This window comes from Schistocerca gregaria, chromosome X (assembly GCF_023897955.1).
Source record: "Schistocerca gregaria isolate iqSchGreg1 chromosome X, iqSchGreg1.2, whole genome shotgun sequence".
Taxonomy (NCBI): Eukaryota; Metazoa; Arthropoda; class Insecta; order Orthoptera; family Acrididae; genus Schistocerca; species Schistocerca gregaria.
Window position 1 is genome coordinate 65,689,915 of NC_064931.1, and position 20,893 is coordinate 65,710,807.

The following is a 20,893-nucleotide window of genomic DNA, read 5'->3' on the forward strand; positions in this document are numbered from 1 at the left end:
AGGCACTCCATCATATCCATGAGAGTCCTCAGTCTTCAATGATTTAATTATTGACCCAATCTCTTCCTTGTCAGTACCATAGAGGAGTATTTCACACATCAGTCTCTGAAAGGCATTTTCCAAGAGTTATGTAATTCCCTACAGTTTTTATTTAATTCACCAACAATGCTCAGAAAATAATTGTTAAATACTGCACATATATCTGACTTATTAGTAATAGAAATATTTTTACTACAAAACGACTTTATATCATCGACTTCGTGCTGCAGACCAGACACTTCCTTCATAACTGACCATATGGTTTTAGTTTTATCCTGTGAATTAGCTATTTTATTTGCATACCACAAACTCTTTGCCTTCTTAGTAACAGTTTTAAGCATCTTACAATACTGTTTGTAATAAGCTACTGTAGCTCGATTGTGACTACATCTAATATTTTGATATAATTACTGTTCCCCCCCCCCCCCCCCCCCCCCCCATGATATCCTTATTCCACTAGTCAGACACTCAGGCTGCCTTTTACCGCTATTACCCCATTTAGAATGTTTTAACAGAAAGCAACTCTCAAAGAGCATGAGAAATGTGTTAAGGAAAGCATTATATTTGTCTCTTGAAAGACATTGTAGTCACCGTTGACTGTATCAAATATTTATTATTACGAATGCAATTTCCGCCTTAGGGCCTCTTTCAAGTAACACTGCAAAAGTTGCCTTAAGTTTTAGGTAACTTTCGCAGTGTTACTCAAAAATGGCCCTAAGGCCGAAATTGCAATCGTAATAATAAATATTTCATACAGCCAATGGCGAGTACGATGTCTTTTAAGAAATATTATATGACTGTGAATCACAACCATGAGAAGTTAATCATTATATTTGTCACCTATGTTGTCGGCACTATAAACACCTGCCACTCATGTTCCTTAATAAGGTTCAACAAACCATCTGTTGCCGTTGGATTAGCTATCATACATAGTTTGCAGTTATATGTGACATTTGTTTGAGTACAAAAGCCTTTTAGTTCCTTCCGAACTGACTATGCAAATGTAGACGAGATGTGGCTCAAATTCAAAGATATAGTAGCAACAGCAATTGAGAGATTTAAACCTCATAAATTGGTAAGAGATGGAACTGATCCCCAATGGTACACAAAACAGGTCCGAACGCTGTTGCAGAGGCAACAGAAAAAGCATGCGAAGCTCAGAAGAACTCGAAATCCTGAAGACTGGCTAAAATTTACAGACACGCGAAATTTGGCACGAAACTTAAATGCGAAATGCCTTTAATAGGTTCCACAATGAAACATTGTCTCGAAATTTGGTAGAAAATTCGAAGAAATGCTGGTCGTATGTAAAGTATACAAGCGGCAAGACGCAGTCAATACCTTCGCTGCGCAGTGCCGACGGTACTGTTACCGACGACTGTGCCACTAAAGCGGAGTTATTGAACGCAGTTTTCCAAAATTCCTTCACCAAGGAAGACGAATGGAATATTCCAGAATTTGAAACACAAACAGCAGCTAGCATGGGTTTCTTAGAAGTAGATACCTTAGGGGTTGTGAAGCGACTCAAATCACTTGATTTGGGCAAGTCTTCAGGTCCAGATTGCATACCGATTAGGTTCCTTTCAGATTACGCTGATACAATATCTTGCTCGCTCACCAATAGATCTGTACCTACAGATTGGAAAATTGTGCAGGTTGCACCAGTGTTTAAGAAGGGTAGTATGAATCCATCGAACTACAGACCTATATCATTGACGTCGGTTTGCAGTAGGGTCTTGGAGCTTATACTGTATTCAAACATTATGAATCACCTCAAAGGGAATGATCTATTGATACGTAATCAGCATGGTTTCAGAAAACATCGCTCTTGTGCAACGCAGCTAGCTCTTTATTCGCATGAAGTAATGGCCGCTATCAACAGGGGATCTCAAGTTGATTCTGAATTTCTAGATTTCCGGAAAGCTTTTGATACCGTTCCTCACAAGCGACTTCTAATCAAGCTGCAGGCCTATGGGGTATTGTCTCAGTTGTGCGACTGGATTCGTGATTTCCTGTCAGGAAGGTCGCAGTTCGTAGTAATAGACGACAAATCATCGAGTAAAACTGAAGTGATATCAGGTGTTCCCCAGGGAAGCGTCCTGGGACCTCTGCTGTTCCTGATCTATATAAATGACCTGGGTGACAATCTGAGTAGTTCTCTTAGGTTGTTCGCAGATGATGCTGTAATTTTGTATCTGGGTGTTAAAATTATGAACAACTTCAGTTGGAAAGACCACATAGATAATATTGTGGGGAAGGCGAGCCAAAGGTTGCGTTTCATTGGCAGGACACTTAGAAGATGCAACTAGTCCACTAAAGAGAAAGCTTACACTACACTCGTTCATCCTCTGTTAGAACATTGCTGTTCGGTGTGGGATCATTACCAGGTGGGATTGACAGGACGTCGAAAGGGTGCAAAAAAGGGCAGCTCATTTTGTATTATCATGTAATAGGGGAGAGAGTGTGGCAGATATGATACGCGAGTTGGGATGGAAGTCATTAAAGCAAAGACGTTTTTCATCGCGGTGAGATTTATTTACGAAATTTCAGTCACCAACTTTCTCATCCGAATGCGAAAATATTTTGTTGAGCCCAACCTACATAGGTAGGAATGATCATCAAAATAAAATAAGAGAAATCAGAGCTAGAACAGAAAGGTTTAGGTGTTCGTTTTTCCCGCGCGCTGTTCGGGAGTGGAACGGTAGAGAGATAGTATGATTGTGGTTCGATGAATCCTCTGTCAAGCATTTAAATGTGAATTGCAGAGTAATCATGTAGATGTAGATTTAGATGTAGCACTTGTGCATCATACTCTGTAAGGCCATTCACCCTTTTACTAACGAAATGCCCATTTTGTAATGAAGAATGAATAAAAATTTTGTCTGTGGCTGTGTTACTGTTCCCCTGCGCTCTAGTTGGAAAAAATACAGTCTACATCAGATCATATGAGTTCAGGAGATCTACCAACATCCTTTTTCTTGCACAATCATACACAAAATTAATACTGAAGTCACCACATAGAACTAATTTTTGGTACTTCCTATAAATTGAACCAAGAACCCTATCTAGCTTGAGCAGAAATGCTCTGAAGTCAGAGTTAGGGGACCTATAGACAACAAGAATTATAAGTTTAGTTTCACTAAATTCAACTGCCCCTGCACAACATTCAAATATCTGTTCAGTGCAGTGCCATTATATGTCTATGGACTCAAATGGAATACTGTTTTTTACATTCATGGCCACTCCCCCACTCTGCAAGAAACTCCTTGAAAGACAGCCAGCTAATCTGCATCCTGGTAAAGGAAGCCCTTGGATTGTCAGATTACTTAAATGGAGCTCCGATGTACCAATAGTGTCAGAGTCTACATCTATAATTAGTTCACTAACTTTATCTCTAACACCTCTTATATTTTGATGAAATATGCTAATTCCTTCTCCACTTGGATACCTGATGTCTCCTGAAGGCGATTCCTTAGTTAGAGGGACTTCCTTTAAGCAGGTATACCTATCAGCTGACTTCAATCTAAAAAAGGTGCAGTTCTAACACCAACCACTACAGGAATTTTTCCATGAGTGATCCCACCACCACCCACTACACTGTCACTTATAAATTTTGCCAGTCTCCCCTTCCCATACCTCCTGAGGTGCAGACCATGTCTATAAAAACCTGATCTACTGCAATCACCCCTCCCTCAGAATCTCCTGTAAAGGGTGTATGTGCGAACCCTACCTGTCAACCTGCAACTGGGAATTATGCGTTACCCAGTCACCTGTTACTGTGATAACTTCATAACCTGCTTTGATCTCTGACAGAAGAACCACTCTATTGAATGTAAGAAAGGGAGTGCGTGTGTGCACTAAGCATCCGTCAACTTTTTTCATCACCTAATGGTGGCAATGACACCCTGATCAGAGAAGTACGTTTGGATTTCTGCCTCAGTCATACCATCGAGCAGCCAGGTAGAAATAACACCACAGGAAGAATTCAGCATTTGATGGGCCTCGACACGAACAGGATAGCCGTGGAGGAGCAAAGCTGCAAGCAGTTGTAGTGCTCGAAAATCAGAAGTAGTCTCCAAAAGCAAAGCGCCAGTGTGTAAATGAGAACAAGATTTCACAGACCCGGCAACTGCATCAACATTTTTCCGAATAATAACTGGATTTACTATAGCGAAGGACTGACCGTCTTCAGTACATGAAATTACGAGGAACCTTGGAGCAGCTGTGAGGGTCTTTGAATCGTTAGCCACTGACTGTGGAGATGATTGGCTCATTGCGAGAAAATCCCCCATGATTACCAGCATCTCCAATGGCACACTCCTTCCAATTGGGTGACACCTGACAGAGGAACCAATCGGCAATATGGGAAGGTAGCAGCTTAGGCAATCACCCCTCCAAGGGCCTGCCCTGTACCAGCAGCCATGTGCAAATCCTACCTGCCAACCAACGGCAGGGTATTACGCGTTACCCAGTCACCTGTTACCTGTCACACACATGGGCCGGCCACCAGGAGTGTACAGAGAGGAAGAAAAAGAGGAACCTCAAACGTCTAAGCAGAGAAAGGATAGGAGAAGGTGAACGAAGAAAGAAAGAAGGAACATTGGAGAGTATTCTGATACTGACGACCCAAAATACCAAATACATTTCCAAAAATAGCCCAGACATGTTCCCCAAGGGATGGGAAAAAGAACACCAAGATGATGGACATGCAGAATGGACAGGAAAAGATGCTGCAAAGATTGGGGGCCCACAGTAGGCAAGCACAAACCAGCCAAACAGCAGCGAGCCCCTTGGGGGATCATGATCATGTGTGTACATAATCATGCTTGGAGTAACAATCTGTAACACTGCAAAGACAGTTCTAATGGTTAAGGAAAATGAGGAGAACAACAAACTGTATTGTCTGTCTGCTCCTCCTCCCCCCCCCCCCCCCCCCCAGTTCCCAGAACTTCTGAAGATAAGACATTGACACTGGATGTAGTACCACAGACCCAGTCCCTTTGAATGTTCAGAGATGTCACTAACCCCACCCAGAGATGTAAACAACCATGCATAAGAAGCACCTATTAGATGGAGGGGGTCCAAAGCCAATCACTTCCAGTGACTCCACCACAAAGGAGGTACACAGCTCATGTTGTCTGTAGTTCAACCATGCCTAGACGATGAATACCGCGGTTCGATCATGTCCACATTGTTACTTTGTGCCAAGAAGGGCCTCAACATGGGAACTGTCCAGGTGTCTCAGAGTGAGACAAAGTGATGTTGTTCAGACATGGAAGAGATGGAGGAGATACAGAGAGACAGACACTGTCGATGACACACCTCGCTCAGGCCATACAAGGGCTACCACTACAGTGGATGACAGCTACCTAAGGATTATGGCTCAGAGGAACCCTGACAGCAACGCCACCATGTTGAATAGTGATTTTTGTGCAGCCACAGGACGTTGTGTTATGACTCAAACTGTGTGCAACAGGTTGCATGATGAGAAACTTCACTCCCGACATCCATGGCGAGGTCCATCTTTGCAACCACGACACAATGCAGCACAGTACAGATGGACCCAACAACATGCCGAATCGACCACTCGGGATTGGCATCACGTTCTCTTCACCAATGAGTGTCACATATGCCTTGAACCAGACAATCATCAGAGACATGTTTGGAAGCAACCCGGTCAGGCTGAATGCCTTAGACACACTATCCAGCGAGTTCAGCAAGGTGGAGGTTCCCTGGTGTGGCATTATGTGAGGCTGACGTACACCGCTGATGGTCATGGAAGGTGTCATAATGGCTGTACAATACGTGAATGCCATCCTTCGACCGATAGTGCAACCATATAGGCAGATAAAGGCAAGGCACTCAACTTCATGGATGACAATTCGTGCCATCATTGTGAACATCTTATGAATTAATTTCTTAAGGATAACATCGCCCAAATAGAGTGGCCAGCATGTTCTCCAGACTTGAACCCTATTGAACATGTGTGGGATAGGATGAGATTATCACTCTGCAGCGGAGTGTGCGCTGATATGAAACTTCCTGACAGATTAAAACTGTGTGCCGGACCGAGACTCGAACTTGGGATCTTTGCCTTTTGCAGGCAAGTGCTCTACCAACTGAGCTATCCAAGCACGACTCACGACACGTCCTCACAGCATCAATTCTGCCAGTAACTCGTCTCCTACCTTCCAAACTTCACAGAAGCTCTTCTGCGAACCTTGCAGAACTAGCACTCCTGGAAGAAAGAATAGCCTTTCTTCCACGATACCCCAGTTCAAGTCTCGTCCGGCACACAGTTTTCATCTGTTAGGAAGTTTCCCCCATGGGATAGATTGGAAAGAGCTGTTTAAAGACGACGTGACCCACCAACCTCTTAGGGATTTACGTCGAATTGCCATTGAGGACTGGGACAATCTGGATCAACAATGCCTTGATGAACTTGTGGATAGTATGCAACGACGAATACAGGCATGCAACAATGCAAGAGGACATGCTACTGGGTATTAGAGGTACTGGTATATACAGCAATCTGGATCACCACCTCTGAAGGTCTCGCTGTATGGTGTACAAAATGCAATGTGTGATTTTCATGAGCAATAAAAAGAGGAGAAATGATGTTTATGTTGCTCTGTATTCCAATTTTCTGTACAGGTTCCGGAACTCTCAGAACTGAGGTGATGCGAAACTTTTTTTTTTTATGTGTGTATGTCACACCTGCACAGAAGCCAAGGGGCACCACTTCCACCAAATGTTGTCAATTTAGTACCCTGTGGAAGTTATGCAAAAGTACATGTACTTACATTTTTATCATTATAAGCTCGCCAACAGCAAATTTGACTTTTTACATCTATTTTCACTTAAGGCTTATGACTCCTACCAGAGTTCTCTATTTCAAATTAATACATTTGTTGTTCTTCAACACTTCTGAAAATTTTCATCAGTCATGGACACCCACCATATTTCTATCAGTTTTAAACATTTTATCCCAGTTCAGTGTTTATATTTCTTTGTAGATTACTACACACAAATATTAAGTTGTTCAGTGTATACGTTCATAATGGGAATACATATAGCATACACCAAAACACCAGCTATACAAAATATCAGACACTGAACTTAAAGAAAAGAATATAAATAATAAATGTTTCAACTTACCAACAGCGACAACACTTGCAAGAATGTTCATGAATGGAAAAAACTCTAACTCAAAAACTAGTGTGTACACAAAGTATGAGATTCCCAGTGAAAATAATATTGCCACAACTGTCATAAATGTGACAAACAATGAGTGAGTGTATGCCCACATGCAGAGGAGCACAAATAATGCACCTGCTCCTACTAAGTATGTGTCTTGAACGAGATACATGTCAAACAATGTATTCTTCAAACCTGCAAAGAAAAAGGAAACAACTGATAAAACATGAAAAAACACCACAAGTGATAGAGAGGAGGGGGAAGACAGATTTTAACTGTATGGTGTGTGTTGTGAATGGAATAATGGCCATGAAATCTAGGATATTTACATAGCATGGTTTAATATCAACTCAAATTTCACATTAAGCATTGCCCTCAAGTTTTGTGTTTTTGAATCAAAAAGATAACGTTGCATATAATATTTTTACATTCACAGTGATGATGTTCCACTGAGAGAACGCTCAACAAAAGAAATAGAAAGCATCACTTCTGACACTTCAGTATCAGCTGTTCGGCTCTCTTTCCACCTGATTTGTGATTTTCTGGTATATATTACTAGCTTAATCTTACCTTTAAAAAAATAAAAACATTTCACAGGTCTTCATTTGCCTAAGGACGTCCATCGTGGGGGGAAAAATAAAGAAAGAAAAAGGAAACAAGATAAACAGAAACAGATATTTTGGTGAAAACTATTAATCATGAGGGGCAGGGTATGTGAGAATGTCTTAAAGTAATAAGATAGTTTATTTATTCTGCACTAGGAAGCCAAGAGCAGAAAGGAAGTTCATGTGATATAATCAGAAAAGATGCTTATGCCCAGAAAGACTATATCTGTGGCAGAGTAAAAAAAGTCTCTTTTTCAAGTGACTGAGTGGGTAGGTCTAAGAAAGAATATCAAACAAGAGTTGAAAACACAGTAGATAGTAGATGGGAAAAACATGAACAGCTTTGTTATGTCTAAATAAGAACAATGAAGCAATGTACACAATCAAGACAGCATTTTTTATGCAAAAACAAGAAGCAACAGTACTCAAGGCACGGCCCCAAAGATCATCATCATCATCATCATCATCATCATCATCATCACCATCACCATCACCATCACCATCACCATCACCATCACCATCACCATCTCACAGTGCAGCAGCATCAGTTGCCCTTTGACATCCAATGTTGTACAAACACCTCCTCCAGACTTTTCCATTAATTAACAACTTCAGCTACATGGATCCACATTACCTCTGTAAGTTTTCTAATTTCATTCATTCATATTCCATTAGGTTATCATCTCAAACTTTTCTTACTTCTTACAATCCAGACCAGAAGTTCCTAGGTCTGTCAATCATATATTCGCCTTGTTACATGTCGCACCAACCTACATTTAATTTTCATTGAGGTTATATTAACACCATACATGCCAGTCTGTTGCCCCGTGTCATTAGTTTGTTTTCGGAATGTATGTGTAATTCCCAACATGCATTTTTCCACTGCTCACTGAAGCTAGGCACAGTTTTTCAACAAACCCCATTCCTATTAAATGTGCATGTCTCCCTACTATAAGTGAAAACTAAAAGCACACTCTGATTGTAAGTTTTCCTTTCCACACATACTGGGACCTGACCTGTAGTTTTGAAAACTCTGTTTGGTTGCCAAAAACACTCTTTTGTTTTTCTTTTTTCCCCATCCAACCAATATGCCAAATCCTCAACAACTTCTCTTATGGTAATTCCATGATTTTCCAAAACTATTTTCTTCACAACTTCGATGTTATCATCTGTTGTTGATGTGCTGGGGCATACAGAGTGAGGTTCATCACTGGCATCTTCTTGGCAATCTTTGAAGAGCTTGTAAACATTTTCTTTTACTTAGAGCAGACTCACCACATGACACTGTCAACATTTCAAGTGTTTTAGAGCACTTGATTCCTTTTTTCACACAACATTTGATTCAAATTCTTTGCTCCATTTTTTTTTATAATAATCAAAATTTGCCAAGCACACTAAAACACATCTAACCTTTGTATCTGTCAAAAAAGAGTGTGAGTGAGACAGTAATAGAGAGAGAGAGAGAGAGAGAGAGAGAGAGAGAGAGAGGAGAAGAAGAAAAGGGAGATTGATAATTGAATGTACACTGCCCGCACAATTTGAGAAGTCCCCATACTGTCTGAACACCCCTTGTATGTCACATGCAGAGCTACATATTGGTATGGTTCCTATCGATTCTATCAGTTGGCAAACTACAATAGCAAATAGAAGGAAAAATTGGTTTGCATAATTGCAAATAAAAAGGTGAGGGGAATGTACTTTCTTGAATAGTAAGACTCCAGAGGTTACAGGTGTCAGAGCAGCATCTTTTTTTAGGATACAGAAAACATAAATCAAGTATAATTCTACAATAATGCATTCATGGAAAACACCTAGTTTCTGGTGATTGCTGAAAATTCTTGACTATGTTTCCGCTGAATTATACACTGTAAAATTTCAGCACTCATTAAATAATCAGAATATTTGAGGAGCCAGTAAAATTATTAAACTATTTATTTGAAGTGACAAATTAGTCATCAAGTCAAGTTTACATAATTTGTCTCTGTGACCACTGATACAGTGTTACACATTTTAGGTATGCATATTACTTTTGCAGACCAAACCATATACAGGGAAAGGAGAAGCTGCCACATTCAACAGAACTTGCCATACATTGAAGAACACTGATGACATGAAATTGTAATAAGAGCAGCAATTATAATAGTAAATGTATATTGACCACCTACAGGAAATTTCAACATTTTCGTAAGTAACCTTAATGTCTTATTGGCCTGATAGTAAAAAATAAAGGTTGCCAGTGATATTAATATAGAATTTATTAAAAATTCTATTGATAAATATTTACCGAAGTCAGTAACTATACAATACAATAAAACCCAATTCAATTCCTACTGTTAACTCCAACTAGAGTAGCTAGCTGCTCTGAAACAGCCTCTGATAATATTTTATACACACGTCTAACAAACAAAATCATATTACAAAACCAATAATCAATCCTCCCTCAAAGCACAAAATCTAGTTTCTTATGTGTTGAACTAATCAATGACATATTTTATCCAAGTTCAAGAAGGTAGTAAATGGGCAAAAAACTGAGTACTTGAAAAAACTGCTTAAAGACAAAATGCAAAGATGTTTATAGTATTCATGACAAAAAAAAAGTTCAAAACATTTATTAGTAATGTTCTTCTCTTATTCAAAAATTATTTTATCCCGATAACTGAAATTAGGCCCCCCTGCCCTCACTTCCTATACCAAAACAAAAAGACTGCATAAGGTCTAACAGTATCTTGTACAACAGAAAGGAAAACCATAACAGCCTCATATTGGCGGAAGTGAGGCTACAAGTTACTTCAGGTATACCACTATCATTCTGTACAATGGCAAACATTGTGTTGTTCTCATCAAATTCTACAAACGACCTCTATCATTTCTGGTATAGTATGCTAAAGTTTATGTCCTGCTTTCACATTAATATGTTCCATTATCATCTTGTAGTAGGGCCTTCTCTTATTTATCAGTGTACTGTAGGTTCTCATTTGAATGTTTGCACAGACTGTTTTCCATGGATTACATTCTGCATATTTTTAAAACAAGTGTGGCAAGTTCAGGGAGGGACTTAGTGTGCAGAGCTGTTGCCCTGCCGTGACCTCGACCTGGTGACCTCTGCTAGCAGTTCCATGTGGTACAGCCCCATCGTCCTGGTTGGGCTGCAAGACTCTGAATAATTTGATTACAAAAATGACCAGTATTGACCGCCAGCAGCAGCATGCTTATTGTGCATATGCACCACTACCAGTTACGTAGACTAAAATACTAAAGGGTGATTACCAAACTGGAGGAAGGCCACATTCAGAAAGGTGATCATGTACGTAAACACATATGAGGCAATCAGCCATGTGTATTCTGCTAACAACTCCTGACAGGAGGAGATATTCTGCTGAGGGAATGCCTGTATGTATATAATGGACACAGGTTACTGGTGGACCACACACTACAGGAACAATATCCAATTTACCTTGTACAATGATAATAGACTTTTTTTTAGAAAAAGAAAGAAGCTGAAATTCATTTTCATTCAGGGAACATCCATAAATAGGATTATTCCAGACAAGACTGTGTGCATGAGGCTGGTATCTCTTAAAATTACTGAGCTTTTCTATAAAGAAGATATCCTTTACACTTATGTAATGCGACTGGTGACTTCTGCATTCTGCGAAATGACAATGCCTGATCACCAAACACTTGTCTAGTAGAATAATATATTAAACAGCAAAGATACAACACATGAAATGCTATATATGTATCTTCTTACCTGAATCCCACATACGAAGTTTCAGATTCTCTTAGGGGCAAGCTACTGTTCATATTCCTCCCCCTCAGACCCTTGTCACAAAAAGTGATAAAGTAAGAAAGCATTCAGATAAAGTTTTATCTAAAATCATCCTCTAAGCTTAGTAGAACAGATGCTTAATCATCACGGCATAGTACACCAAAGAACCAATAGACGTCACTTTCAGTTTTTTTAACTTAATGACAGATATATTTTCAGAAGTTTATGTCAGTGACAAAATTAAGCAGTGCAATCTTATCTTTACAAATACAGACCAAAGGTGAATTTACCTGGCTTGGATATACGGATTTACAGATTTTCCCGTGTATATTAGAACCTTAGTGACAATGTTTTACTTGTTTTGACAGGTTTCATTTATATTCTGTTTTAAGAAAAATGAATTTACTTCTTCTGCTTTGTGATTTTGGTGCCTACTCATTACATTTTGATTTTGTTTTGTTTATGAATAAAAATGCCTAGAAAAGATCGAGTCTTTCTGAATACCCAGAATGGCTAAAAGACTGAGGACTATGCGGTCTAGAGAATCCAATGAAGATCTTGATGTGAGACTTGCTGCAGCTCAAGAGCATCAGGCTTTAACTAGTTCTTTGGATAATCCTTCCAAAAGCAAGGCTTTCTCTGATCGGGTGTGTCACGCATTATCTTGCTCTTCAGAATGCTTCACTACAGAGGCTTAAAGTTACTTCTCTCCAATGTAACATTATAGAAGCAGAAAAGTGTTGCAGGAAAGTGAGTTTTTATACCCTGAAACCCGCTATTGCTAACAATTTACAATTTCACTTTAAATGTGTACAGTTCCTTATGAGCTTATGTTATGCCATGACCATTAAAAAAGCAATGCTGTCTACTGCAGACATGGACCTTAGTGTCAGTTGCTTTCTGCACAACCAGCTCTATGTGGCTCTCTCCCAGGTAATTAAAGCAAACAATCCAATGATATTACTAGAAACATTGTATACAAAGGAGCTTTGTAAGCCAAAAATTAATTCCAAGAGTACAAAGTCTCAGGAACAGCTATAAATAAATAGCCAGACAATGTCAGGTTTCTCTGCTAGTTAGGGATTTAAGTCTGTCGTGGCTGTGAAAACAATGGCTTTGCCATATAACTGTACAGCTGCCTCAACTCCAGACAACAATGAAGTTTCAGCACAATCCGAGTTGGGCTTGGTGGTCTATGGGTAAAGCAGGTGCTGAAGGTCGCAGAGTCAAATGCCGGTTGAATCACTGATTTTTTTCACTGTCAGTTAATGTAGCATTCACCTCTTAATTTGCCACAAGCAGATTGTGGTTCGGCTTTACATTTCAACTGTCGGTGATATTCTCAAGATTAGAAATGAAGCTCAGTTTGGTGGTCTAGTGATAAAGTGTGTGCTTGATAATGATAACATTGTGGGATTGAATCCGAGCTGGACCACCAATTTTATCTTTCTCTTTTAACCTAGCATTTACCTCTCAATGGCCTGGAGACTTGTCACAAACAAAACATGTTTCAGATTCCACATTAAACTGAAAGACGCCTTTTCTGCGGTCGGATAACTGGCTACGGAGATGCAATTCGTCGAAGTGACATCCAATTGAAACACTTTCACCAGGACATTTGAACCACACAGAAGAATCTACACATACGTTCTCCATCTCTACATGTTATAAATTAAAGTCCCTCTCCACTATATTTCTACCTATATATGAAGGCTAGGCTAATCCAAGGAACTACTGTAGGGCTTTTGATAAGATTTTCAATAACAGATACATTGTTTCACATGGAAGATTCATGTATATCATTTATAAATATTTGGAGCAAATTGGCTGAACTATGAATATTTACAGTCCCGCGCTGCATTTTCTGTGTGTATGTAAAGCCTACTCTCACGAAATACTGCATGAATTTTGGTACTCGAAGCATGCTGGCAAGACTCCCCTCAAGGAATGAACAGCCATGGAGCCTCTGATGCAAGGCTCACATTGATAGCTGGTTACAGTCAGACAGTCTGCTCACCTCTTTAGGTGTTGCATCACGCTAGCCAGCAGCATACGCTGCTTACTTTGTTTAATTTATATGAAAGTGATGATATTCAGTTACCTAACATTGTTCTTTGATTTTTAATCATAACTCTACAGAGTGCCCCTTAAATAAAATTACCACTACACTATACAATCTCGTCTGGCCGTAGATACTTAGTGCTACTCGTGTGAAGCCTGGACAGGATACTAGTGCTATACAGATCTTGCACAATACTGAAGTACTTTTCAAACATGTTCACAGAGCAAGCATAAATTGTTTGCCAAGAATTGTGTTCTCATTTTTCTAGGCTAGAATTAATTGTGCAAGGCACACAACATTTTGAGTTATATTTTTGGGTGGTTTCCTTCTTTTAAGGAAAGCTATAACAGGGTGTATACGTGGACAAGGAAAAAAAATCCCAGTTTTCTCCCAGATTTCCCGGTTAAAAATACACTTTCTCCCAGGTGAAAATACACTTTTTTCGTGTAAAGTGACAGTATACATTCCCTCGGAACTGTAAAATTTATCAATCATTTGAATGGTCATGGTTTTATGCAGCGGCTGAGAATTTCCCGGCACTTTAGAAAACAAAACTAAGGGGGGGGGGGGGGGGGGGGAAACACGTTTTGGAAAATTCTTTGATGTGTAGCAAGATATACACTGCATATTTTTGTATTACGAAAGTATAAATTCGAATTGCACCAAAAACCGCATGTTACTTTCAGAAGCATTGAAATCGAGGTTGCGATGTGATTTTGTAAGCCACTCATAGGTCTTGTCACGTGATCTCGCCCGCTGATGACAGTGGATATTCATAGCATAAGACACATGATTTAGTCAGCCAATAGCAACATCACTATCAAATAGCGCAAACACACAAACAGGAAAAGTTAATGGATAAATTAATACACACAGTGTTGCTACAGGAAAAGCAAACTTTTCATATATAATATTTGTCGCGAAGATTAATAATCTACAAGAGAAACTAAGCTTTCACTTATAATGTTTATCTTTTTTGCACATTTTACACTTTAAGACACATCACACAAATGTGCCAGTAAAATGTTTAATACCAACATAAATCTCTGATCATCTGAGCTCAAAATTCTTCTAAATGGCTTGTCATCAAATAGTTGATTTTTAAATGAGAGTCAAACGCTCTGTGATTTAAGAAATTCATTGTACATTCTCGCACATATCTTGCGCAAAAGGAAATTTACTTTGAAAAGAATGCTTTTCAAACCACAATTTTCCTGAGATCTGTTACAAAGAGATTTGTTCCAGCAGTTGCCACTGAATGCCACATAAGAGGCGTCCCCGAGCTTGCGCAGCTACAATGACATAGGAAGCCCATATGTTTGTATGTATAAAACATTAAAAGATTTTACATTATGTCATATAAGAAACAAGACATCAGAGGATACTCCAAGAGTCAGAATTTCTTGAACCATGCTGAAATGAATAATTTGCATTAAAGTGCACATTCAAATGTCCAGATTCGCAACGAAGTAGGCCTCAACCTGATATTAAGCTTTTCAGAGTGGAGTACCAGTACTATATTATCTCACGTTTGGTTCTTTGTTATGGCATAATGCCATACATGCTAGAAGATGAAAACGTGCACTTGAAATGCAGTGAACATTTGAAACTAGGCAATACTGTGGAATTAAACACTTTGTTTGAAACAAACTGGTTGCCTCAGCGGAAAAGATAAATAAAAGGTGAATTTCTTTAGCAAAGTGACAAAAAACTTCATTGTTCTGCAAGGCAATTAATGCTTGACTGTCAGAAAGGTGGAAATAAAATAAAATCTGGAACCAACAACATACTGTAGCCTTCCATAATTATGTGAATGTATTTTAATTCACTTGATAGCTCCCAGCTACAGAAATCTTTTTTTTTTCTTTTTTTTTTATTTGATGTGAGAGCAGTAAACGAAGAGGAAACAGTAAAATCACTAAATGTAAACACAGATCACACACAACCCCCCCCCCCCCCCCCACTCCCTCTTTACTATAACTCAGACTGCTCTGCGCATCAGCCCCAGATCTACGATATTTCGAACCAGGGCAATACTAGATGGTGCCCCCCCCCCCCCCCCCCCCCCCCTCGAGCATTTGAGATATGACGTAAAAAATTAAAAAAAAACACTTTTGAAAAATATGTTCATTTTTTAGCATTATTTGGTGTTAAGTGTGCCAAAATGCAGTAACACACCTCTTCATACAGCATTCTTCTACCGCACGTCACTGTACTTTGTACTGTGGAACTCAAATGTATATATTTTGTAATGGATGCCATCAAACTATATTCAGGATAGCGGAAATTAAAATGTCCTGTGGTGCCTCTCCTGCTCCAAAGTCGGCCGGTTTGAAATCGTGCCCCTCTTTTTTTTTTCTTAAAAAAAACCCTTGCAATTAATACTGAATGGGACTATTTGTAATCAGAAGAACTAGAACTCTTCAGACAATTTGGACTCTTTACTGCCTATTAGCTAATAACTTGCTGTTCCGTGCGGCATAAAATGAAATACAGGATACATAAAACCAGGTAAAACAAGAGACAAGCAAGACAGTACACATTTCTTCAATCCGTAAGTCCTAGCGTCCTTTTTTTTTCGTCTCTAATCTTGCTACAGCTTTACATGGTGTGATTTCCTTTCTGTGTTTGTCAAACGTTTTGCTACATGAAAAATCTAAATGCAGGGTGTCTACGTGGACAAGAAAAAAAAATTCCCGGATTTTTCGCGGATTTCCCGGTTAAAAACCCAATTTCTCCTGGATGAAATTACATATAAAGCGGGTGAAAATGCAATTTCTCCCAGATGAAATTTCGTATAAAGCGGGTGAAAATACATCCGTGTTAAGCAACAGTATACTTTCCCTCGGGCTGTAAAACCTATCAGTCCTTTGAATAGCGAAGGTCTTATACCGGCTGAGGACGTCCCAGCACTTAATGAAACAGGAAAAACAATGCCTTTGGAAAGATGTTTGATGCGAGACAATATAGACAGATTTTATTTTCGTATTGTGAAAGTACACACACAAATTCCACAAGTTACAGCACGGTAGCTTCCGAAACCTTAAAATGGAGACTGCGTTGAGCAATGCACTTTTGTCAGCCAGTCATAACTCATGTCACGTGATCTCGCTAGCGAATGACGGCAGTTATTCAGAGCACGAGGCCTACGAGAAAAACAGGCCATGGCGCGTACGTTACGAACGTGGGGTGAGCTCGCTCAACTCAGCAAAGTGCGTTTCTACACCTGTTAACATAACTAAATGAACGAGAATTGCATTGACTATTGGAATCCACTATTATTAGTCCTACAATGATAAGAAGTCCATAGGCCTACTAACAGGCTCTAATTTGGCAATTAAAATCATACCAAAATGATTATCAGTTGCTTAAGGCACCACATCTTCTAATCAGTTGTGCGTTGACAGATTTAAATACGCATTTTGCCCGCTGAGTTACGGGAACAAGCGAGCTCAGGCCGTTCTTCGTGATGTATGCGCCGCAGCCTGTCTTTCTCGTGGTCCTTGATCAGTGCATAACACATGTACTCAACCACTAGCAGCATCATTGTTAAGTAGCATGACCATACAAAGACGAAAGGTTAATGTGTTAAAGAAATGTAAGTACACTGTATCTTCACGAAAAGCTGAACTTTCACATATAATACATCTACATCTACATGACTACTCCGCAATTCACATTTAACTGCTTGGCAGAGGGTTAATCGAACCACAATCATACTATCTCTGTACCATTCCACTCCCTAACAGCGCGCGGGAAAAACGAACACCTAAACCTTTCTGCTCGAGCTCTGATTTCTCGTATTTTATTTTGATGATCATTCCTACCTATGTAGGTTGGGCTCAACAAAATATTTTCGCATTCGGATGAGAAAGTTGGTGACTGAAATTTCGTAAATAAATTTCGCCGCGACGAAAAGCATCTTTGCTGTAATGACTTCCATCTCAACTCGTGTATCATATCAGCCACACTCTCTCCCCTATTACGTGATAATACAAAACGAGCTGCCCTTTTTTGCACCCTTTCGATGTCCTGTCAATCCCACCTGGTAAGGATCCCACACCGCGCAGCAATATTCTAACAGAGGACGAACGAGTGTAGTGTAAGCTGTCTCTCTCTAGTGGACTTGATGCATCTTCTAAGTGTCCTGCCAATGAAACGCAACCTTTGGCTCGCCTTCCCCACAATATTATCTATGTGGTCTTTCCAACTGAAGTTGTTCGTAATTTTAACACCCAGGTACTTAGTTGAATTGACAGCCTTGAGAATTGTACTATTTATCGAGTAATCGGATTCCAATGGATCTCTTTTGGAACTCATGTGGATCACCTCACACTTTTAATTATTTAGCATCAACTGCCACCTGCCACACCATACAGCAATCTTTTCTAACTCGCTTTGCAACTGATACTGGTCTTCGGATGACCTTAGTAGACGGTAAATTACAGCATCATCTGCGAACAACCTAAGAGAACTACTCAGATTGTCACCCAGGTCATTTATATAGATCAGGAACAGCAGAGGTCCCAGGACGCTTCCCTAGGGAACACCTGATATCACTTCAGTTTTACTCGATGATTTGCCGTCTATTACTACGAACTGCGACCTTCCTGACAGGAAATCACGAATCCAGTCGCACAACTGAGACGATACCCCATAGGCCTGCAGCTTGATTAGAAGTCGCTTGTGAGGAACGGTGTCAAAAGCTTTCCGGAAATCTAGAAATACGGAATCAACTTGAAATCCCCTGTCGATAGCGGCCATTACTTCGTGCGAATAAAGAGCTAGCTGCGTTGCACAAGAGTGATGTTTTCTGAAACCATGCTGATTATGTATTAATAGATCATTTCCTTCGAGGTGATTCATAATGTTTGAATACAGTATATGCTCCAAAACCCTACTGGAAACTGACGTCAATGATATAGGTCTGTAGTTAGATGGATTACTCCTACTACTCTTCTTAAACACTGGTGCGACCTGCGCAATTTTCCAATCTGTAGGAAGTAGGGAGCTATTGTATCAGTGTAATCTGAAAGGAACCTAATCGATATACAATCTGGACCTGAAGACTTGCCCGTATCAAGCGATTTGAGTTGCTTCGCAACCCCTAAGGTATCTACTTCTAAGAAACTCATGCTAGCAGCTGTTCGTGTTTGAAATTCTGGAATATTCCATCGTCTTCCTTGGTGAAGGAATATTGGGCATTAACAATGTTTTGCTGCTTTTTCTCTGAGGGCGTGGTTAGGCAGGAACCTAAGAATGCTTTGGAAACTAAGCTGCTGTATTTGATGTATTTCATACATATACTTTCGTATTACGCAAACATGCAGTCCAAATGCCGATGCAAATCGAAGTTCTTTCCAAAACGCGTTGTTTTTTGCTGGATTTCTTTTCCTAAAGTGCTCGGAAGTATAAAACCCCTAAACTTTCCATAAGCCGTTTTGCAATAACACTAGTTTTTATTTCATGATCATAGCTGTAGCGATTTAGGAGAACCATTACAAAGTGAAGTCTATACTTATCTGTAATCGGTGTCATGCTTTCTCGACGAGTGATGCATCAACTTTTACATTGTTTTTATTCGAAACTCTGAATATACTGTACAATATTTAAACACCCACTGATGGAAGGCTGCGAGCACTCATGACACAGTCTAGGGATCTTTGAGAGCATTCTGTGTTCTGCCTGACTGGGACTGGAGTGGCAATGAAGGATGGGACAGAATAGGAGTCACCATGATATCAGCTGGTCAATGCAAAGCGATCAAGTATCTGTATGAAGTGGGAAGAGACATAGCTGCGAGCTGAGATGGTGAGGTGAGGCGAGGTAAGGTAAGGTAAGGTAAGGTAGGGTAGGGTAAGGTAGGGTAAGGTAAGGTGAGGGACCAATCCAGCAATCGATCACACGAAAGCCGAGCCATCGCTTTCAGCAGCTAACATCGTTACATGCCTGCTCAAAATCCCAATACCATGAAACGCCGTAATAATATAGCCTCTGTTCCCGTGATTAAATACAAATAAAACAATTGCTGTTTATATATTAAATGCCAAAAACTATAACTTGGTATACATAAAGAGAAAAAAAACGTCGAGACAGTATTACAGGAAAATACTAGCTGGCAAATAAGTGGTAAAGAAAACATTACGTAAGTTGGTCAATAATTAAAGAAGAAAAGTCTGAAGCGAGAGTCTTGAAATACGAGTTTATTGAGCCGAGTAGCATGTTCTTCAGATGATCATAGACTACAGTGTAGCTAGCACGTTTCGAGTTTTTTTTTTTGTGCTCTATCTTTGCAACAAACATTGGCAAATACAGAAGCACTTACTAGAGCGCACACCGCAACATCAAAGTTCTCCAGCCATCAGATCACGCCAATCTTCAAGGGCAAATGTTCCGATTCAATGGTCCAAATATACAGAGCTAGTCTGGAGTGGAAATCCTTAAATAGGTTTTACAGGGCATGTACAAACTAAATTATCATCCAGTGTTTCCTTTACTGCGGACTTGATTAGCAGAAAAATATGGAGAGGGGACTTGCAGGTACATCAAAGAACAGCAAGAAAACATAACACGAAGACAACAATAACAGCTGAACAGGGTTTATTTCATTTCTAGGTACGGAGGTATACATAAAAAGCGACATTATCAATGTAATGGATGTCAAGTAAAACCATATTTTAAAATTAAGTGGGTAAATCATTCCTCTACAAGTAAATCAACATGTATGCTGCTACAGAATCTAGACTTTAAATTCAAATCGGTATATGTACAACAGAAGGTCTACCAAGACCTAAAGCACTTCGGAAATTTTACACACAGGAGAGCGCCTCACCTGTGAAGTAAGTGGGAGGCCAAGTCGTTCGTAACCGGCAGACGTCCATAACTTGGTAATCGTGGATGGGAGACAAGAGCAAGCAACCAATAGCAGCCGATAGAAGGAGAAGAGAGAGAGAGAGAGAGAGAGAGAGAGAGAGAGAGAGAGAGAGAGAGAGAGAGAGAGAGAGGAGAAGCTAGAAAGAAAAGGTGGCGAAGCCTTCAGAACTTTGGTCGATGAGCGAGGTGGCCTTAATATCTTTCGTGTTTATAATTGAGGTGCTGTACTGTGCATGTAAAATCAGCTAGAAACTTGCAACAGGTTACTGGAGTAAGACTGGTTGATAGGTCTTGTCATTCATAGTTTCTTAAAGGGTCAACAAACGCAACGCTACTAATAATATCGTA

General features: G+C 39.8%; 1 protein-coding gene across 1 annotated transcript in view; it reads right to left on the bottom strand.

Annotated features, from left to right (window-relative positions):
- The window catches only part of LOC126298673 (protein dispatched), a 193,824-nt gene that overhangs the window by 25,068 nt on the left and 147,863 nt on the right, over window positions 1-20,893 (bottom strand). Inside the window, exon 9 of the mRNA XM_049990105.1 lies at window positions 7,198-7,431. Within this exon, the coding sequence (XP_049846062.1) occupies window positions 7,198-7,431 (234 nt within the window). The remainder of the gene's footprint in view (window positions 1-7,197; window positions 7,432-20,893) is intronic.